General features: G+C 37.9%; 1 protein-coding gene across 1 annotated transcript; it reads right to left on the bottom strand.

The window, feature by feature from the left end:
- Window positions 1-714: 714 nt before the first annotated feature.
- On the bottom strand, window positions 715-23,262 carry crtac1a (cartilage acidic protein 1a). The gene is made up of 14 exons (XM_057842918.1): window positions 23,138-23,262; window positions 15,324-15,529; window positions 15,043-15,239; window positions 12,727-12,863; window positions 12,504-12,660; window positions 12,295-12,429; window positions 11,823-11,959; window positions 11,618-11,754; window positions 4,525-4,607; window positions 4,142-4,242; window positions 3,899-4,067; window positions 1,005-1,150; window positions 876-915; window positions 715-791 (listed from the first exon to the last, which is right to left on the bottom strand). The coding sequence occupies exons 2-14, from the start codon at window positions 15,518-15,520 to the stop codon at window positions 784-786; spliced, it is 1,644 nt and encodes a 547-aa protein (XP_057698901.1). The 5' UTR covers window positions 15,521-15,529; window positions 23,138-23,262; the 3' UTR covers window positions 715-783.
- Between the last annotated feature and the right edge of the window lie 58 nt (window positions 23,263-23,320).

Raw genomic sequence — 23,320 nt, 5'->3', positions numbered from 1 at the left:
ACACATGGTGATGAAATGTTATGACTGCTGTTAAATAAATACAAGTTGATCACAGATGTATCCCATTGCCTTCCTCGTTCTTTACTGTACGCTTTTTGTCACCGGCCAGTGAGGCCACATTTTATGTCAATGGTCTTTCCAAACAGCATTTATCTGCATTGATCCCTCGTTACACTGAAAAAAGATGAAACAGTGGCTCAATTTAAGAAATATTGGCTAATCAGTCACACCTAAAAGTTTAGTGATATTACCATGTAAACAAATTAATTTATTTGCAAACAAATTATTTTACATACTTGCAAACAAATGTATTTACATTGTATTAGCAGTAAAATTTTAGGTGTGATTGATTAGCCAATATTTTTTAAATTGAGCCATAATTTATAACTAATAATAACTAATTCATGTAATTAGCATGTGAGTAAACGTTGGAACCAAATTTGCATGTTATTTGTGTACATGAGTCATCCCTAGATTGTATTATTGTTGCCTTCAAGACTACACAGGCCTCTTAGATGTGCCAGTAGTACAGCACCAGTAATAAAACTGTCTGACAATTGAAAGCCTTCAAGCTGGGGATGGAAGTGGAGTGGCACTGAAAAATAAGGCCGGTCTAAGAAGAACTGAAGAAAAAAAAAAAAAAACATGGGGAAGGGACCATCAGGTAAAGACAACAAGTTGTTTCACTTAGCATTCAATCACGAAAAGACAAAATCACGCAGTATGTTGATTTTTATTAACGATACAAGGTAAGTAAGACATTATTGGAAGTTGAACATATCCTCAGATGCCTGTAGAAACATTAACAGTAAAAAAAAAAAATCAAAATTTGGCAAAAAACGTTTTAACTTTGGTAAAAGAAAGAAAAGGCTTACCTGTGCAACGGCCGTTTGTCACAGTAAATCCTTTACCACACTGCAAAGCAAAACAAGTTTTACTTTCATTTGTTCAAGGTTTGATGAAATACACAGTAAATGAAAATGAAAGAAAATGGCAATGTATACCTCTGTGTTATTGTCAAGCGTGGACATTTCTGTGTTCCCGGGATACACTATTTCCACCACTGATTTCATTTCACTAGGCTGAACAACACGTGTGACGACGCGACCATCGGGCCAAGAAACCTCCAGCACAGACACATCATCGTTTCCTAAAAATGATCACAACAATTTCACGTACACTATCAACAAATTACTGTAAAATCTATGCCAATGTTTACAACCTTTGCAAGTACTACAAAGCAGATCAACAACACCTTGTTTGATTGTGTGCACTAGTGCAAAAGCCAGTTTATAATTTTAAAGCATGTTTCAGGCATGAAAATGGGTCAGGGGTTAAAAAGGTGAGAAGGGTGTGGAGGAAATATGTTCCGGTACACTGTACTGCTGAACCCAAACGACAAATTTTCTCCTGATTAGTCAGCTGACTATTTTTACGATTAGTCGACTAATGTAATAATCCCCCCCCCTCCCTTTTTTTTTTTTCTAAACTAATTTAGCAATGAAATTATTATTATTAATTCACAAAAACATTTTGGAACACTTAAATTCTTGATTTAAACACAAATAAACACGTAAATAACAACATTAAATCACAAATAAACAATGAGGTCATATGGTGATAGCATTAACTAGTGCAAAAGCATGGAATGTGAACAGATTCAGAACACTGACTTCGCCTTTCCAACATGATTCAAAACAATTCTTAAAAAAAAAAAATCTAGCATTAGTATTATGGTATACTACTATATGTAATAGTAGTATAATAATTATTCATTGCCAATCAGATTTTTCATAAAGGGTGTCATTTTAAAGCTATTAGTGTAGAATCTGAATTCTGAAGTATGTGGGATTAACTCCAGAGATGGTTTTTTATAGGGTTGTTCCGATCATGTTTTTTTGCTCCTGATCCGATCCCGATCGTTTTAGTTTGAGTATCTGCCGATCCCGATATTTCCCGACCCCGATTGCTTTTTTTTGCTCCCGATTCAATTCCAATCATTCCTGATAATTTTTCCCGATCATATACATTTTGGCAATGCATTAAGAAAAAAATGAATAAAACTCGGACGAATATATACATTCGACATACAGTACATAAGTACTGTATTTGTTTATTATGACAATAAATCCACAAGATGGCATTTACATTATTAACATTCTTTCTGTGAGAGGGATCCACGGATAGACAGACTTGTGACTTTGTATATTGTGACTAAATATTGCCATCTGGTGTATTTGTTGAGCTTTCGGTAAATGATACTGTGGCCATCCCAAATGCATGACGGGAAGTGGAACCATGACTGTGCGCCGTGCTACCAATTGATATATCTTCTCTGCGTTGGGAAATAAATTAAGGTGTTACGACAAAGATCAAATCCACCTTGCTTCCCCACATTGCTTCCCATGATATTTCTAATCATAGGGGAGACGGATTGCAAGGCTTTAGCCAATTAAAAAAAAGGCTCCAAAGGCTGCCAAAATTCACTCTACTCATTTTGCGCTGCCTTTTCTCTCTATAAAGGTAAAATGGCGTCATTACAGATTGAGCGCGACAATGAGTGAGAGGGTCGTGCAACGCATACATTAACTACGTTAAATATTATAACATGACACATTTTTTAATAAATTGCCGCCGTTATTGGGATATTTTGATAACCCTACCTTAAGCTTAAACTAAAGACTCTGGATGAGTGTAACATATTATGTCTGTAACGTTAAATACAATTAGAAAACGATTTAATTAAAATATATACAGTATATATAAAACTAAAGACTCTGGATGAGTGTAACGCATTTTGTCTGTAATGTTAAATACAAATAGAAGACGATTTAATTAAAAAATACATAAATATTAAAAAAAAGGCATGGCCGATATTTTCTTGCCGATTCCGATACTTTGAAAATGACGTGATCGGACCCGATCGGGACATCTCTAGTTATTTATATTATAAACATGATGTGTTTTTATTTTTTAAATGTTCACCGGACGTACGCTCGCTAAACCGCTAACCGTAAGCTTTGCACTCTGTAAAAAAAATCTGTTTTTGTCATTGCATGTGGTGTCAGTAATGATTTTTTTTTTTTCTTTCATTTTTTTTTAGTTTGAAAATGCTGTTATCCAACGATTTTTCATTGATGTAGTGTCCCCTTTTAACAGCAAATTTGTGTTTTGGAGAAGACTGCCAATGTTTTATAGCAGGCTAAAGTAAGTTGTCTTTTTCCCCCCATTAGCCTCAATGTAGCAATGCTAACATTTACAGTGTTTAATGTAGATGTGTTTCTTTATTGTGTATGTCTGAACTTTAATTCTACGGCATGCTGATGACCAATTAACATCTATGAAAGAAACTGTTGTCTCATATGCCATCAACACGCACGTGTATACGCGCACGTGCATCGATAAAACTCAGCCGTGAAAATTACTGCCCTCATTTTTATTTACCGTGCGATAAATGGACTCATTGCATATCGCGACAGGCTTAGCAACTTCAATAAAACGTGTCGTTAGTTACTTAGATGGACTTGCGATCTGCCAGCTTGTAATTGTGTCCTGTCGTCTTCCAAAATTACAACTGTGGGTGACGGCGCTTTAGGTGTTCATTCACGGTCGATGTGCAGCCAAGCTTGGCATTGAAGAGACAGGACAAAACAGTGTACCCTCCTTTATTTCGTTGAAATAAGTCAATGTTTTGGCCACTCTGGTGGGCTTTTTTGGCTTCGTGCCATTTCCCCCCATCCTCCCCTTTAAAAACGTTCTCCTCAGATCGACACACTTCACATAGGTCACCCTTTTTGACTTCAAAATGGCGAATTACGCCGAAAGGTGAGAAATTTTCATGCCTGAATTCTTTGTTATGTTCAATTAAATTTATTAGAAAATGTTACTGAATGATTACCTAAACCAAAGTGGGCTACAGGTTCCATTTCACACAGGTACCCAGATCCTCCGTCAATGATGCGCATATGAGCTCCACTGTTCTTGGTGAAAACTGTTACCTTAGCACCTCGCGCATACGAGCCAAATTGGGTGCGAGGGATGACTCTGAGCCAATTATTTGTTGAGCCCTGACAACGGTGTGGTGACAGGTTAGTATCACGGCAGGCCGCGGGAGTCTTTCATTAGCAAAACAGTCGTACACCTGTGTGACTTTGAAGACAGAGATTGGTTGCGCCGCACTTTCTCCATGTGCCAGCAGAAGATCCAACTGCCCGTCTCCATCCACATCTGTGATAGTGCCACCTGTCGAAAAAAAGTAAAGTGCTAATGCAGATAATAAGCTGCTGGCAATAATAACGGTGATAGACATCTAATCCATTCGGACCCGGCAAATGATCACTGCCACATTCCCAGTCCAAATGGATTAAACATCAACCTAGTGATAAACTAGTTTAAAATCACAACAAAAGGATGAAAAGAGCCACATACAGCTTTGTAGCTGCAGTTTGCACAACTCTGATTGGATGTCTATTATCTCAAATGGCGATAAAAGAAATTAAAATATCTGATGTTCTGTGTTCTGACCTGTTCCTCTGCCTTGAGGCTCTGCAGCATCTCCAACATTAAGCTCCTGGATTAAAGGGTCAGCATTGGCTCTTCTTGACACACTGCAAACAAAGTATGTACAGTGCCTTGCAAAAGTATTCGGCCCCCTTGAACCTTGCAACCTTTCGCCACATTTCAGGCTTCAAACATAAAGATATAAAATTTTAAATTTTTGTCAAGAATCAACAACAAGTGGGACACAATCGTGAAGTGGAACAAAATTTATTGGATAATTTAAACTTTTTTAACAAATAAAAAAACTGAAAAGTGGGGCGTGCAATATTATTCGGCCCCCTTGCGTTAATACTTTGTAGCGCCACCTTTTGCTCCAATTACAGCTGCAAGTCGCTTGGGGTATGTTTCTATCAGTTTTGCACATCGAGAGACTGACATTCTTGCCCATTCTTCCTTGCAAAACAGCTCGAGCTCAGTGAGGTTGGATGGAGAGTGTTTGTGAACAGCAGTCTTCAGCTCTTTCCACAGATTCTCGATTGGATTCAGGTCTGGACTTTGACTTGGCCATTCTAACACCTAGATACGTTTATTTTTGAACCATTCCATTGTAGATTTGGCTTTATGTTTTGGATCATTGTCCTGTTGGAAGATAAATCTCCGTCCCAGTCTCAGGTCTTGTGCAGATACCAACAGGTTTTCTTCCAGAATGTTCCTGTATTTGGCTGCATCCATCTTCCTGTCAATTTTAACCATCTTCCCTGTCCCTGCTGAAATAAAGCAGGCCCAAACCATGATGCTGCTACCACCATGTTTGACAGTGGGGATGGTGTGTTCAGGGTGATGAGCTGTGTTGCTTTTACGCCAAACATATCGTTTTGCATTGTGGCCAAAAAGTTCAATTTTGGTTTCATCTAACCAGAGCACCTTCTTCCACATGTTTGGTGTGTCTCCCAGGTGGCTTGTGGCAAACTTTAAATGAGACTTTTCATGGATATCTTTGAGAAATGGCTTTCTTCTTGCCACTCTTCCATAAAGGCCAGATTTGTGCAGTGTACGACTGATTGTTGTCCTATGGACAGACTCTCCCACCTCAGCTGTAGATCTCTGCAGTTCATCCAGAGTGATCATGGGCCTCTTGGCTGCATCTCTGATCAGTTTTCTCCTTGTTTGAGAAGAAAGTTTGGAAGGACGGTCGGGTCTCGGTAGATTTGCAGTGGTCTGATGCTCCTTCCATTTCAATATGATGGCTTGCACAGTGCTCCTTGAGATGTTTAAAGCTTGGGAAATCTTTTTGTATCCAAATCCGGCTTTAAACCTCTCCACAACAGAATCTCGGACCTGCCTGGTGTGTTCCTTGGTTTTCATAATGCTCTCTGCACTTTAAACAGAACCCTGAGACTATCACAGAGCAGGTGCATTTATACGGAGACTTGATTACACACAGGTGGATTCTATTTATCATCATCGGTCATTTAGGACAACATTGGATCATTCAGAGATCCTCACTGAACTTCTGGAGTGAGTTTGCTGCACTGAAAGTAAAGGGGCCGAATAATATTGCACGCCCCACTTTTCAGTTTTTTATTTGTTAAAAAAGTTTAAATTATCCAATGAATGTTGTTCCACTTCACGATTGTGTCCCACTTGTTGTTGATTCTTGACAAAAAAATTAAATTTCATATCTTTATGTTTGAAGCCTGAAATGTAGCGAAAGGTTGCAAGATTCAAGGGGGCCAAATACTTTTGCAAGGCACTGTATTTAAAGGTTCATAACGTAGGATTGATGGCCAAAAATGTTGCTGCAACTAGATCAAAATATTGACTAAATGCTCCCCCCCCTTGTGTTGCCAGAATACCGCTTCACATTGGAGAACCTGTAGGAAAAGAACTTTTAAGTCCTCTGAAGAAGTTATATCTTATTTTCAATTGTCATGCAAGATGTTTTCAATGTAATGATGCCAACATTTAGTCATGACGATTAAAACGGCCACGATACGAGGTCCAAGTTAGTTTATGTCACCATGACCGAAGTGAGGAAGGGCTACTTTTCTCAGTGTATAGGTACACTGGCAAAGAAATACAGGGTGTCCATAAAGTCTTTTTACCATTTAAAAAATTTATTAAAAATGCAATTGATTAGATATTTTATTTAGACTTGTTCTATTGTATTCAGTGTTTATTAAAGTTTTTTATCGAATAATTGGTCCATTTTTCTTCATCGAGACATCAATTTCTACAAATGTTTACCTTGACTTTTAACTGAATATGTGGCAACATAGCTGAATGACCTTCAACCAACCATCTAGGCAGGTGCCGGTATGAGATTTTGACGGTACGATAACCGTGGGCAAAAATACCGCGGTATCACGGTATTGCAATTATAGCTCCAAAATGTGTTATTTTTAGGGCTGTCAAAATTATCGCGTTAACGCGCGGTAATTCATTTTTTAAATTAATCACGTTAAAATAATTGACGCAATTAACGCACATGTCCCGCTCAGAAAATATTCTGCCTTTTGGTAAGTTTTACAGCAAGGATTTTTGTGCTGTCCAACAGCGAACTCTTGTGGTCGCTTTGCGACATGGTTTATTGTTTTCTTACCAGTTCATTATGGCTGCACGACGTCTCGGGCTGATAATGTTGTGCTTATATGATCCTTGGACAAGATTTGTCCGTAAGTATGGTTATTGTAAAGAATGTACATATTATGTTAGTATGCGAAATGTTATATTTTTTGTATGAGACGCTTTTTGTTTATGTTTAGTGAGCCTGTATAGCGTGCTAAGGTAACGTTGTTGCTAATGCAATGCTTGTGTACTTTTTGTAGTTTTACGACGGTCTGAAGAGGACAATGGTTCGAGGCCATTTTATTAATAAATCAGATGAAAAAGTCTAATTATTAAGGCGTCGTTCACTAGCTGTCTAGCTTTGGAAAAAGTAGACGCTTCGGAGTGATGACAGCATAGACAGATTTAAATGACAGTAGAGTGAAATGCCCACTACAGTCTTTATGTATCGTTTGTTGAATGTATATATTCATCTTGTGTCTTATCTTTCCATTCCAACAATTTATTTTACAGAATATATACAGTATATAATTTACAGAAAAATATGGCATATTTTATAGATGGTTTGAATTGCGATTAATTGCGATTAATTAATTTTTAAGCTGCAATTAACTAGATTAAAAATTTTAAACGTTTGACAGCTCTAGTTATTTTGAGGTGTATGGGTTAAAAAAATATTTTTTTTTCACATCGAACAGGATTTTTTTTTTAATTTTTCAGAACATAGTTGCAAATTGGAACATGAATATATTGTTAAAATAATTTATCAATAAAAAAAATATATATATATATTTTAAATAAAATTAAAATAAATATAACTTGTAGACTATACCCAGAGCCACAGCTCAAGTTGCTCAAGATTAGAGCAAGAACAAAATAATTTCTATAAAAAACGTAAAAACACTTCTGAATAAATTTTTTTTTTTTTAACTCAAAGTTTCGCCATTTTCAGCCACTGGGTCAGCTCTAGTGTACATGATGTCATGCCTATGTGTTAAAAAAACAAAGAATTCATAAGTTAATAAGTTAGTTAAAAATCTATATGTTTAAAGTGTAAATATTGTTGTGGAAAGGTTTCGTGGGAAAAAAACAACAACCTAGGAGTGAGACCTCCCTTATCCAGCAAATGTGGAGTTGTGCTAAGGGCAAGAGCATCTTTTGCAATTAGCAATCTTTGATGATATCCCCTTTTCCCCTTCATTCAAGCGAATCAGGCTTGTTTTCTCACTATGCGGCTGTAACACTCGACGAAGTTGCTCTCCCAGCTAAGCCTAGGCTAACATTCGTCTTTGTAAGCTCTTAGTTAGTTTGTATATTGAATTTGAAAGGAAAATGTGTGTTTTGTTTTTGGCGAACTTTCATGAAGCTAATCTGTTGAAGCTACTCACACATGGAAAAATACAATTGTACAACGTTTTAAATGTATTCATTTTGTATATTCCACTTACCACGATTTGAGAGCTCAATAAATTGAAGAAAAGTACGCCTTATGTTTTCACACCACGGTAAACCGTGAAACCGGCACATGCCTACAACCATCATTTTTCAGCAAGATAGTGCACCACCACATTGGGGGTTGCATGTTCGTGGGTTCCTCAATCAAACATTTCCAGACCGATGGATTGGAAAGGATGGGCCAATTCCTTGGCCGCCACGTTCACCAGATATCACTCCCCTGGACTTCTTTCTATGGGGCTATGTTAAAGATATCGAGTATCGAACAAAGATAGGGGACATTACTGACCTTAAGCGAAGGATTACTGATGCCATTGCCACAATTGATGAGGCTATGCTACAGCGAACATGGCAAGAAATCGAGTACCGTCTTAATGTGCTTCGTGCAACTAATGGTGCCCATGTAGAAGTGTATTAAAAGAAGTAAAAAAAAAAAAAAAACTTAGAATAAAGGCTGAATACAATACAACAAATCTGAATAAAATATCTAATCAAGTGCATTTTTGATAAATTTTTGAAACGGTAAAGAGACTTTATGGACACCCTGTATATAGTCTGCTAATGGATTGACAGCATCAACAAAGACAATTTAATTGCCCCATCAATTTTAATTTAATTACCGACTAAATATATACACGCGTAAAGACTTTATCTTTAACACAGTCAATGGATCCATAAGCTATAAAACGTAACACAGGAGGAACATTGTTCTGTGGATCCACATGCTAAATAACGTAGCACAACCACGCCAAATGAATGCATATCCTTGTTTTCTCTTGTGTTCTTGAATCCATTGAGATTCGTAACAACATTAATTTTTTATCTTGAAAGGGTATACATACTTTGAGGCAAATAAGTATTTAGTCAACCACCAATTGCGCAGGTTCTCCTACTTGAAAAGATTAGAGGAGAGGCCTATAATTGTCAACATGGGTAAACCTCAACCATGAGAGACAGAATGTGGGGGAAAAAAAAACAGAAAATCACATTGTTTGATTTTTAAAGAATTTATTTCCAAATTAGAGTGGAAGTATTTGTATAAGTATTTGGTCACCTACAAACAAGCAAGATTTCTGTCAAACGTCTGCTAACGAGGTCTAACGGGGCTCCATCGTTACCTGTAATAATGGCACCTGTTTTAACTCGTTATCGGTATAAAACACACCTGTCCACAATCTCAGTCAGTCACACTCCAAACTCCACTATGGCCAAGACCAAAGAGCTGCCGAAGGACACCAGAGACAAAATTGTAGACCTGCACCATGCTGGGAAGACTGAATCTCCAAAAGGTAAAACGCTTGGTGTAAAGAAATCAACTGTGTGAGCAATCATTAGAAAATGGAAGACATACAAGACCACTGATAATCTCTCTCGATCTGCGGCTCCATGCAAGATCTAACCCCGTGGCGTCAAAATGATAACAAGGACGGTGCGCAAAAATCCCAGAGCCACACGGGGGGACCTAGTGAATGACCTACAGAGAGCTAGGACCACAGTAACCAAGGCTACTATCAGTAACACAATGCGCCGCCAGGGACTCAAATCCTGCACTGCCAGACGTGTCCCCCTGCTGAAGCCAGTACACATTCAGGCCCGTCTGCGGACCGCTAGAAAGCATTTGGATGATCCAGAAGAGGATTGGGAGAATGTGTTATGGTCAGATGAAACCAAAATAGAACTTTTTGGTAGAAACACAGGTTCTCATGTTTGGAGGAGAAAGACTACTGAATTGCATCCGAAGAACACCATACCCACTGTGAGGCATGGGGGTGGAAACATGCTTTGGGACTGTTTTTCTACAAAGGGACCAGGACGACTGATCTCTGTAAAGGAAAGAATGAATGGGGCCATGTATTGAGAGATTTTTAGTGAAAATCTCCTTCCATCAGCAAGGGCATTGAAGATGGCTGGGTCTTTCAGCATGATGATGACTAGCATGATGATGATCCCAAACACACAGCCAGGGCAACAAAGGAATGGCTTCGTAAGAAGCATTTCAAGGGGCTGGAGTGGCTTAGCCAGTCTCCAGATCTCAAGCCCATAGAAAATCTGTGGAGGGAGTTGAAAGTCCACGTTGCCCAACAACAGCCCCAAAACGTCACTGCTCTAGAGGAGATCTGCATGGAGGAATGGGCCAAAATACCAGCAAAAGTGTGTAAAAAAACTTGTGAAGAGTTACAGAAAACGTTTGGCCTCCGTTATTGCCAACAAAGGGGTCCTTAACAAAGTATTGAGATGAACTTGTGGTATTGACCAAATACTTCTTTTCCACCACGATTTGCAAATAAATTCTTTAAAAATCAAACAATGTGATTTTCTGTTTTTTTCCACATTCTGTCTCTCATGGTTGAGGTTTACCCATGTTGACAATTACATGCCTCTTTAATATTTTCAAGTGGGAGAACTTGCACAATTAGTGGTTGACTAAATACTTATTTGCTCCACTGTAATTCACTGTTTGTCAAAGTTGCCGCAGCCTTTGTTTACGTGGCGTACAGAGCTGTGCCAACCCCGACGATGACTGGAAACTGGTCTCGTGATTAGCTGATGACGAACACGGAAGCGGGAACAAATTTGCGCTTTTAAAACGGAAAAATCTACGCTTACATTGAGATGTTTCTTTAATGTCTATTGAAATATTATTTCATGAATAATCATAGTGCAAATCTTACACTGTGCAACTTTAACTACTAGAGTTGGATTAATGCCTCTTATATTATTATTTCGGACGGAAGGCCTGTCAAGGTGCCACTACTCAGGTTGTTGTTCTCCAAGTTGACACTATCTTTGAAGTCCTACTCCTCCGTATTAGAGAACTAATCGTCTTGAAACTTGGTAGCTATGTAGCCTGGGTCAGTATCTAACAATCCCAGGAGCCTGCTTTTTTATTTTTTTGTATCAGATCTGATCATTTAATTGCAAGACTATAGGTAGGAGTTAGCCAGTATTGGGCAGCCTTCTTTACGTTAGAAATTTACCATCAGAGGGCAGTGCGGAATTCTTGTTGCGTGCAGGTGACGAATCGGACAATAGAGGGCAGCCATAAGACTGTAAAAGCACCCACATGCTTGTTTTTTTAAATATTTGGACTCACCTGAAGAGTCTGTTAGGTGAATTTCCTCTGTAAGCAATATTGTTGAAAAACACCTCAAGTTTCTTGTCATTGTCAAAGTCAGCTGCTATCACCGTGCGAATTGGGGAAGGGGATGCAAATCCTGCAGTTGCGATATTCTGCAAGAAGAACATTTTCCAGGCTGAGCATTTTGTAGACTTTTCCAATAATACCAAAATTGACTTACCCTGAAAATAGAGTTGCTGCCCTGCAGGTAAAGCCGGTGGGGGCCATTCCAATTGCCGTACACAATGTCAGTCTTTCCATCACCGTTGAAATCAGCAAGTGCTACTCCTCTACCATGTTGGGTTCGGTCTTCCACACCTTTATGGGTAAACAGAGTATACTTTTTGAATTCTTTAATTCATTCATTAAAATCTTTGTTAAGGGCATATTGGACTTAAGACATTCAGTGTCATTCATCTAAATAAAAAACAACAACAAAAAACAGTTAAGACATTCAGTGTAATTCATCTAAAAAAAAACAAAAAACAAACAGGTCAGACAGCTTTTTTCATTTTTTTTTTTACAGCGGTTTTAAACAAAGTTTTGGGTGCGGAATCCAAAACGAATTTCTTTTTCTTCATCAGGGTAATTTTTTTTCTCCTCCATACCTAAATGTTTTGTGTTTTTTTTCCCTTGCTTTCCGTTGTCCTCACCTGACTTTTTGGCAACATCAACGAAAGTTCCATTTTGGTTGTTTTTGAAAAGGAAGTTGGGTCCATTTTCATTGTCACAAAAAACATCAGAACTTGTATCACTGAGGATAGGCCCGACCACAACGCCACGTCCGCCTGTATCAAAATGCGACTGAATAAAAAGCCCTTCACAATGCAAAGTTTAAAACATCACAAATTCCTTTTTAGACCTGTGAACTTGTTGACTCCGGCTTCGGCAGCAACATCAGACAGAGCGATAATGCCTCTTGCCACATCACTGGCAGCCGTGTCCATCTCTAAGAGCGCGTGGGGCCCAATGTTGCCACTGGCGTAGTTTGCCACATAGACTGCGTAGAGGCCTGTTCCCTAAAGAAACAACAATGCAAGGATTAAAAAGAAATCCATTAACACAGAATGTGTAAGACCACTGACCTTTCTGTCAACGCAGGCCACAGAACGTCCCGCCAAACGGTTAGCGACGCCACGGCGCACATTGATTTCATCGCTGAGCAGATCCTCAAAGCGACCATTACGAAATTTGAAGAGCTTGTCAGAGTAAGAGGCCTGTCCTGCAATAAGTCAATTAAAATATTTTTGTACACACTGTAAAAAATGATAATATAACAGTGGTTTTTAACCTGGGTTTGATCGAACCCCAGGGGTTCGGTGAGTAAGTCTAAGGCAGACATGTCCAAAGTCCAGCCCGGGGGCCAAATGTATGGAGGTAGATTTGTGTCTTTATTATTCAATCAAAAAAAAAGTTGCTTCGATCAAATAAAAAGTTGCTTCAATCAAAATATATACTTTCAATCGAAGAAAACGTCACTTCAATCCAAAAAAATGTGTTTGAATGCAAAAATAAATTTGAAACTCAAAAAAATATATTTGAAAACTTTTTCTTTGATTGAATTTTATTTTTTTGATCAAAGTCAAGTTTTTTTTAATTGAAACACCATTTTTGATTGAAGTCATGTAATTTTCCGTTTGGACCACATTTTGGCTAGGACATTTGTGTCTTTATTATTCAATCAAAAAATAAATTGCTTCAAACAAAAAAATATATATTTTCAAAAGAAAAATCACTTCAATCAATTTAAAAAAAAAAAAAATCAATCGTAGAAAAAAAGGTTTGAATGTGAAAAAATATTTGAGACTCAGAAATTCGCATTTGAACACTTTATTTTTCATTCAAACTGTTTTCTTTGATTGAAGCAATCCTTTTTGTGTTTGAGCCATATTAGGGGTAGGACATTTGTGTCAAAATCATTCAATCGCAATAAAAGTTGCTTTAATCAAAAAACTATTTTTAATAAAAGAAAAAAATCATTTGCAAAAACTTTTTTTTTCTAAATATATTTTTTATTTGAAATATATATATTTTTTTTATTGAAGTGTCACTTTTTTTGAAAAGCAAAAAGTTTTAAACTCTTTTTTTTTCAAAGTGGAAAAAGTTTTGAACACACTTTTTTTTTTTGAAGTGGAAAAAGTTTTGAAGGCACTTTTTTTCGATTGAATCATTTTGACACAAAGATTCTCCTTCAACGCTAGTTCCGGTGTGTTTGATTGGCAGGTAGCTACGCCAATGACATAAAAGTATGAAGCAAGCATAATGGCCACCAGGGCTCCATCCAGCCATCGGAGTCTGTTGGAGTCTGCAAGACTTACAGTTTAGACTAACTTAAAACTTAACTAGAACTTAAAAATGGCTTGACACAAATAGAAATTCAACTGAAACACGTGGGAAAAAATCCTAACTTTTAAGTGATGTGTGTTATCAAGCGTAACGGCATTTTTAGGTGTATATATATATATATATATATATATATATATTTTTTTTTTTTTTTAAATAAGATCTAAAGGTTTTTTGAGTGAAAGCAGTGAATTAGTCTTTTTTTTTATTCTAGTTACATCTGAGATGCAATTGTTGGCTATTTTCAACAATATACATCGAAAATAAACACATTGATTGACTGAAAATGGTTCAAGATTAGATTAAATGTCTTGTTTTCTCATGTATATTTATAATTGCTCTTTACCTAAAAATATATTTGTTTTATCCGATTACTCGATTAATCGATAGAATTTTCCGTCGATTACTCGATTACTAAAATATTCGATAGCTGCAGCCCTAATATATTGTTCTACGTAAAGGACGTCAGCCAAGGTCGGGCCCCCACATTTTTACCGCACCAAATCTGGCCCCCTTTGCAAAAAGTTTGGACACCCATGGTCTAAGGGGTTCGGTGCAGGTAAAGAAATGTGGAGCCCGATTTTCGTACGATGATTAAATCAAGGCAAAGTGGCTTTTTAGACCAGGTTTTGGACTGGTTTGCTGCCAATTTACAGGCTTATTCCATTTGTTTTAACTCCTAGTCCTCGAGCTGATGGGAGGAGGAACTGGTTTGCTCAGTGGAAGGTTGACTCGCACGTGGTATGAGGGAATACAATGGACAAATTAGCAGCGTGGTATCAAATTTTGACCTGTTTATAAAACATGCTGTCAAAATGAGAAGAATTTTAAACGGGAACTAGCTAAATTATTAGCTTGTTAGCTGAGATATATTGATTTTGAATTTGGAAAAAAAAATGCTTTATTATTGAATTTCGAAGGGTTCGGTGAATCCATGTTTGAAACTTTTGAGGTTCGGCACCTTTAGCAAGGTTAAGAACCACTGTAATATAATCATGAATGATCACTAGTTATATTTATCGTTGAACAAAATGCATGGATTGATGATGTGTAGTTACCAGAATAGGCATTATTTGTGTTGAGGAAGTAGATTTCCTCCCGTCCATCTCCATCTACATCACAGGCTGTGACTCCTATAGCATTCCCTCCTACATCCCTCAGGGCGTAGTAGGGTGAGGCGCTATCATCGACAGCAATGTTTACCATCTTATTCTGAGTGCGATCATATTTCAGCACCAGGTTAGGCCCGTTGTATCTGATGGCAGAATGAGAAAAGTCAAGAATTCAGACACAGGCTTACACAAGTGGAACTTTTCAGCTTCTAACTCCTGTTACTCACCCGGCCACGACCACTTCGAGATCACCATCACCATCTACGTCTGTTACTGCCATTCCATAGTTGAGCTGTGTTGGATTGTGCAGGCTGTCAGGTGGAAGCATTGTCTGTGTAACTTCCTGGAACATTGGTGCGCCGCTCTGAGAGTGCGATTGCTCCCATAGTCCGATCAGCAGGACCAATAATCCTGTAACTCTCATCACTAAATTCTAGTAATTCAAAGAGACAGGATGGGTTACATATTATTCAACATTCGGTGAGAGAATTCATTTTTTTTCTGTGACCAATGTAGGGTACTAAAACTACAGATCAGCCAGTTTATATGTAATAAAACAAATATCTACAACTAAATAGTAAATAAACATGAAATTAATTGAAATATTTACAATATGACATTCCAACATTGAAACACAAAATTACTGAATAAATATACATATTATTTATCAAAGATTTCTGAATTAACACCATGTACAGACTTTTTTTGGTGTTTTTTGCATTAGGAAACTTAAAATACATTTCAACTTCAATTAAAAATAATTTTAAATCCGGGGTTGGATTTTAAAATTTACAGTGGTATGAAAAATTATCTGAACCTTTTGGAATTTCTCACATTTCTGCATAAAATCACCATCAAATGTGATCTGATCTTTGTCAAAATCACACAGATGTAAAAACAGTGTCTGCTTTAACTAAAACCACCCAAACATTTATTGGTTTTCATATAATTGTTGTATATTATACATGAATTTCCTTGCAAACTGTGTTATTCTTACCTATTGTGCAATTCACTCAGGTGATGAGGAATCCACTGCCTTTAGCAGCCTCATCCAGCTCTTTTTATCTATTTGTTTATTTATTTATTTTTATCCCTCAATCTCCTTTCCTTATGAGGCATATCTACATAATGAAATATAAATCTTACATTTCAAAAATCAGATTCCCCGGTGGTTTGTATTTTTATAGCTTTCTTAATTTCTTGCTCTCTCCATAACATTATCAAGAGAAAGCGAAGACAGAACAAAAATATACATTTTTACCAAAAAATACATAGAAATGGAATTACCAAATTATCCCATTAAGATTCATACAAACACTGGAATCACAGAAAATGGAATAAAGAGGCGGATTGCAAATATTAAATTTGGATTAAAACGAGAACTTAAAGATGTGTTGCCTACCTTTTTTGATAATGTTGTGAAGAGAACGGACAAATATGGTTGCCTATAGAGAGTAGAGACACACGGATCGAAATAGCCATGGGGCGAGGGGAATTAATTATTAAAGTATAAAACTCTGAGAAAATCATGTATTGTTGATTTTTTTTTTTTAAATCCCCACAATAAACCTGGTGTAAGAATTTTCACTATTTACTCAAACACGGTTTATTAGGGTAACACTGTTTGTTTCCAACCACCAGATGTCCTTGGACTCCTCACCACACACCCAAGTCAAAGAGGAACAGCGTGCATGGGTTAGGGGGCTTTTTTTGTTTGTTTTAAAGGTGTTTTCGGTCTTCAAGGCAAGTACTCGGTGGCTTGTCGGAACAGTCGGCCAGTACACACATACGCACTAGGGCTGTCAAAATTATCGTGTTAACGGGCGGTAATTAATTTTTTAAATTATTCACGTTAAAATATTTGACGCAATTAACGCACATGCCCCGCTCAATCAGATTAAAATGACAGCACAGTGTCATGTCCACTTGTTACTTGTGTTTTTTGGTGTTTTGTCGCCCTCTGCTGGTGCTTGTGTGCGAATTATTTTATTGGTTTCAACACCATGAGCATTGTGTAATTATTGACATTGACAATGGCGAGCTACTAGTTTATTTTTTGATAGAAAATTTTATAAATTTTATTAAAACAAAAACATTAAGAGGGGTTTTAATATAAAATTTCTATAACTTGTACTAACATTTATCTTTTATAGGGTATGTAGCGGCAAAGGGGGTGTGAGACATCAATAGAACCGTTACGTGCCAAGATAACAATTACTGATAAAGTTAACAAAAAAATCAATCACATTAATGAGTAATTATCGAAAATAGATCGAAAATGACGAACATTCCCAAAAGTGTTCCGGAAACAGCCGAATGGGGCGGGGACGTCACGACAAGTGATTGACAGTCGAGGCGGAGCCAGGTGCCATTGTTTTTTAACGACGAGAGAGTAGCGTTGGGGTTTGTTTGACGAAAACATCACAAAAATGGTTCAAAACTGCTGTGCTATGTGGCGTACAAATAGTTATTTATCGGAATATAGTATCCATGAGTTCCCTAACGTGAAAAAAAAAAGCTGGACTACGCAGACGTCCGTGCAAAGAGGGCTAATTTTCTAGACAAAGCCTCCGGCACGCTTTTCTGTGGTGCGCCTTTTCCACCTGAAAGCTTCTCGAACTATGGACAAGTGAAATCGGATTTTGCTAAAAGATTGCTGCTCAAAGGAGATGCGGTGCCGACCCTACACGCGCAGCCACCTAAATGTCCCGAGATATCAAGAAAGAGGACGATGACTAGCAAAGGAGGCTAAGGCTAAGCAAAGGAGGGGAGCAGCCAAGCTCGAATTGGCCAGAGTGAGTACTCTTTTATATAAAAAAATGTCACGCATTGGATACAGGACTGGACAAATGTATAAATTATCGTTCGTAAAATATATAGAACAAATCCTCTGATCCCATTCATATTTGTGTCTGTTGGCAGAGCGAAAAGCTATGATAGCGCAATAAATGATAATTATTCTATGCATTCCTTTATTTTGCAGTCACGGTGTATCAGCTTCACAAAAAGAAATGCAAAACAAATCATTGGTGTTTCCCACACAATCTGCTGCCGATGTTTCATCAGTGTCATTGCTCCCCTCAATGACCGTTTCAGTACGCTGCATTGGCGTTCGTTTGGGCTCAAAATCGGGCTAAAACACCGATTAAAGCTTCGTAACTCTCCTCGTCACCATTAGATGAACATTCGTTACGTCCTTCTACGTCGGATTCGTCGCTGAAACTAGAAACGAAATTGTCTGCCATCATCGCCGCCATTCAGTATTAAAGCGCTGAGCCTTTTTCTTGTTGAAGAAACACCCCTCACTGTCAATTCTGAATTCTCTTTTATTGACAACGAGGGGTGTTTCTGCATGAGGGAACCTGGAATATGTGCAGGACGAACACAATGCATCAGCATAAACAGCTCAAAACACCCCTAATTCTCCCCTCACTAGATAGGCTGTATTGGCACCATGGAAAAAGTGCTTAGAAAATGGATTTCGTTCCACTGAAATGGATCTACATGACCTCTGCATTGTAATTTACAGACGTTGCCAATTACTACCAAAAAAAAAGTTCTACTCACGGTTTCCAGTCATTTTTTAGTAATTAGCGTTTTCGTGTCGGTCTTTTTTTCCCCCGTGGCGCAGTGATATTGATACGGCGGAGTCGTATCGTCAGTGTGTGAAGCCATTTTAGGTCACGTGCACCAATAGGAGACGAGGACTGTTGCTATGCACTTCGAAAACAAACAATATGGCGGCGACCGTGTCAAGCTACGACACGAGCGAAGATGAACCAAAGATAAGAAAACCGCATTCGGAATTTAGTCAAAAGGCATCGAAACGATGCTATATGCATCTCTCAACTGTCCAAGGGCGAAAAAGGGCAGGAATTTAGAAAAAACGTGCAGAGCCCGCGTGGTTGCGTCAGACAATGGCTTTCTCTCCAGGCTCCGTCGAAGGATCTTGCTGAAAATGCGTCGACTGGGATTTTTAACGACATTGACTACAGGTAAGCCACACACACGCCTTTTGTTGTGAATAACTATGGGAGTTGTGGGCTTCTGGTCAGATCACAATTGAAGTTAAGACTTGCAATGTGAGTTCTGGGCTGTAGCGGTCATTATTATGATGTTAGATTGTTAACTTTGAGCAAAAAGTTTAGATTGACAAATAACATAGTATTTAGTCTGTTTAACCGTAGTTCCAAAAACCTATTTGATAATTTTATTCAGGAAAAAATGGCAGAATGGACAAGCCTATATAATTTGGATTGGAAGATTATGTAAATATGATATGGATGAAACAGTTCTCACATGGTTTATGTGTGTGTGCGTGTTTTTCAGAACTGAAACACCCTTCACTGACAGCTGCAACTTCTTCTGTGAGACCGTCGTCCATTAAAAGATTAGAGTTGACCAGGAAGTGCTGCAAATGGACAAGCTTGTGGAAATATGGCTTTATTGGGACCATGGAAAAAGTGCTTAGAAAATGGATTTTTTTCAAAGACAATACCCTCCTAACTTAGTCACCAGCCAGAAATGTATCTTGATGTGAATACACAAAAATACAGATCTAGTGTTGCTGTTTTTGTTTCTTTTCGGTGTTATATTAATTCTGGCAACACAAAATCTTTATCAAATGTCATAAACACATCTACCACACATTTGAAACAAGTATTGGTGCCTTAGTATACACATAGGTGAATTCAGAATGAGAAATGTAGCTAATTTCTTGAAGGAAACACTTCAACATTAATGATTTGCACCCAGCACAATGAAATATATATTGAATTAAGCTAAAGGCTTATGTGTCATATTAAAAATATCACAACCTATGAACAATGAAATATATAAAATAAAAAATGCACGCCATGATCATAAATAGCTGAAAATCAACCCAATTGCTACCACACCCTCCTAAATGTGAATCATGGCAAAAATGGAATAAGACAAAAAAATTACAGGGTGATCAAAAATATAATGTGCCAAAATCATAACGTGATACTTAAAAAATGAAAGACATCACAAAAGAAGTGATGGACACGTGTTGAAGATAACTTCCAAGTTTTATTTCATGTTTCACAAGTGCTCAAATGTGAGCACACCCAGCAGCACGGACAAAATCAAGCCACGATGAGAATTCCTCTCAAACGTGTGCATGTCGCAGTTATTGTCTTGATTGCAACTGTTGTTCGATATTTCGCATCATCAGTACTTGCTGGACGTGTTGGTATGTTAAAGACAAAGTTCGTTATCCATCTTTATGGCACATAACGTATGTTATACACTAAGTGTATGTTCCACCACTTCCAGCAAATATTGATGACATGAAAGATTACATAACAGACGCAATCAACGCGGGAGGGAGGAATTCTCATGTCAACTTGATGTTGTCCATGCTGCTGGTGATGGCCATATTTGAGTACTATGAAAACATGAAATTAAACTTAGTTACTTCCTACATCTGTCCAAGGACATGGCATTTTGATTTTGGCACAGCCTTTTTTAATCACACTGTATATACACAAAAGTTTGGAATCATTGAAGTATGGTACTGTTGGTACACATTTATTTAAACATGGAAGTGTCTCATACTATAAAAATACACATTACACATACAAATATTGAAAAACGAAAAAAAAAAAAAAAAAAAAGAAATAAAAGAATAGTAAAACTGTACATGACAACATTACTCCTCAAAATCGCTTTACTCAAAGTCATCATCCCATCCAAGTGTCTTCTGTTTCTTTGGAAACATTCTCACATGCTTGGCACCGATATAAATTTAAGTTTAAGTTTTGCAGACATACAGGAACATCTTCCCATGTCACAATTGGTTGCCTTTCAACTACAGTTGACTACTTGCAAAACAGTATCAGGGGCAGGATTTTTAGTCATCCATGTCACTGCCAACTGCCCATCCTCAATGTCCCACCCATTCCCAATGGGTGAAGGGGCACACATTTTAACTGTCAGACAACGTTTCATAATTGCTGCTTGATAGTTTGCTGTCCTGCAATGTTGGTACAGAGCATCAGTTTTGGGGGGAATAGAATGTTCTGGCAAGACTGATGAGGCTATACAGAAAGATCTGCATTTGGCATCATTTTTGGCACATGACTGGCCAAACAGGGGGCACACGTATTTACACAACGTGTTAAATGTTTGTAGGTCAAGTTTAAAACTGCTGCCCAGCTTTGCAAACCCAGTCAGGTATTCTTTTTTATGACGTGCAAAAGAAAAGTTTTTTTTTTGCCTTTGCCATGAAAGGCACAAGCAGAGTCACAACCTGTGAATGTATGGATGCCAATGAGTGCTGAACACACACTAGTGCCAGGAGCTGCAGAGACCTTAGAGACGTCAGTCCTCGTTCTGTTGCCTCCTCCTGTGAAAAAATGCAATTTACACTGTAAATCTATCTGCAGACTTACAGCAATCACTGCCACGTCAGTATCAGGGCTTTTATTGACTACAGCTTGATGTTCTTGAGCCAAAAGGTTTATTTAACCATTGTCACCCATAACTGGTATGCAATAAAAAGTTATACTGGATTCACTTTCGACACACTGTACACTATATACATTTTATAACAAAGTGGTATTGATATCTGGGCTAAAAAATGGTATCGTTACAACACTAGTTTAAATAAGAATTTTTTGAGCATAAGTTAATAACAATTAACCTTGTAGTAAAGGCGTGCGTGTGGCTTACCTGTAGTGAATGTCGTTAAAAATCCCAGTCGACGCATATTCAGCAAGATCCTTCGACGGAGCCTGGGGAGAAAGCCATTGTCTGACGCAACCACGCGGGCTCTGCACGTTTTTTCTAAATTCCTGCCCTTTTTCGCCCTTGGACAGTTGAGAGATGCATATAGCATCGTTTCGATGCCTTTTGACTAAATTCCGAATGCGGTTTTCTTATCTTTGGTTCATCTTCGCTCGTGTCGTAGCTTGACACGGTCGCCGCCATATTGTTTGTTTTTGAAGTGCATAGCAACAGTCCTCGTCTCCTATTGGTGCACGTGACCTAAAATGGCTTCACACACTGACGATACGACTCCGCCGTATCAATATCACTGCGCCACGGGGGAAAAAAAGACCGACACGAAAACGCTAATTACTAAAAAATGACTGGAAACCGTGAGTAGAACTTTTTTTTTGGTAGTAATTAGCAACGTATGTAAATTACAATGCAGAGGTCATGTAGATCCATTTCAGTGGAACGAACCAACACAATTTTGGCTCAGCCAATACAGCCTAAGAAGGAATTATATTGATGCAGACAGGCGCTGCCCCCCTAGTGGCCGGTGGCACTCTCTTCACTTGTCGTGACGTCACGCACACAATCTGCCAGATCTCGGGCGCCGGTCGTTTTAGCTTGACGATCGAGCCAAATTTCTCTCATTTTCTTGTGTGTAATTACACGAAGTGGCAGGATATGAATACAAAAGGCATGCGTTTATGGATAAATGATGGAATATTAACATTTTCCCAGGGCATGACATACCCTTTAAGAATTACAAGTCTTTCTATCCATGGATTGCTTTAACAGAATGTTAATGTTAATGCCATCTTGTTGATTTATTTTTATAATAAACGAATACAGTACTTATGTACAGTATGTTGAATGTATATATGCGTCCTGTGTCTTATCTTTCCATTCCAACAATAATTTATTGAAAAATATGGCATATTTTATAGATGGTTTGAATTGTGATTAATTACGATTTATTCATTTTTATACTGTGATTAACTCGATTAAACATTTTAATCGTTTGACAGCCCTAATATGCACTAAAACAAAACAAAAAGCCTAGTCAAAAGGGGACCTTTGGGCATTTAGGGTCAAAGAGGCAGGTCCTCAAGCACCCTCCGCCCCCTGCACGTGCCTGATGTATACTAAACCTCGTCTCTACCTTGAAAAAATCTTTACCATTGTGAGACTAAAGTACATGTGCATGCAAAAATAATCTTCATATTTTACCAAAGGATCCTAAAGCATTTAATATTGAAAAAAATAATAACAACAACATACATGCATTATCCTATTATCTTACCTGACTGTTCTTTCCGTGAATGGGAAGAAAAACAAGCACAGCTAGTCAGAAGCTGCTGCACTGCTGCGACACAACTGCATTACAAAAGGTTTACGAAACAGTGAAACATGTGCAACGTGTTAGCCAATCAGCGTTCAGAAATATTGTCCAATGACTGACGCGTGATAATGATATAAAATATCG

Source organism: Corythoichthys intestinalis, chromosome 8 (assembly GCF_030265065.1).
Source record: "Corythoichthys intestinalis isolate RoL2023-P3 chromosome 8, ASM3026506v1, whole genome shotgun sequence".
Lineage (NCBI taxonomy): Eukaryota > Metazoa > Chordata > Actinopteri > Syngnathiformes > Syngnathidae > Corythoichthys > Corythoichthys intestinalis.
This window is presented reverse-complemented; position numbering and strand designations above follow the sequence as displayed.

What these genes read in the sequence shown, in the direction of transcription:
- crtac1a (XM_057842918.1), bottom strand. Translation starts at nt 15,520, where the DNA reads ATGAGAGTTACAGGATTATTGGTCCTGCTGATCGGACTATGGGAGCAA. An exon ending in TGGCCTGCGTTGACAGAAAG is followed by an intron (nt 12,661 to 12,726) that starts GTCAGTGGTCTT and finishes TTGTTTCTTTAG; the next exon opens with GGAACAGGCCTCTACGCAGT. An exon ending in CTGTCTTCAAAGTCACACAG is followed by an intron (nt 4,068 to 4,141) that starts GTGTACGACTGT and finishes CACCGTTGTCAG; the next exon opens with GGCTCAACAAATAATTGGCT.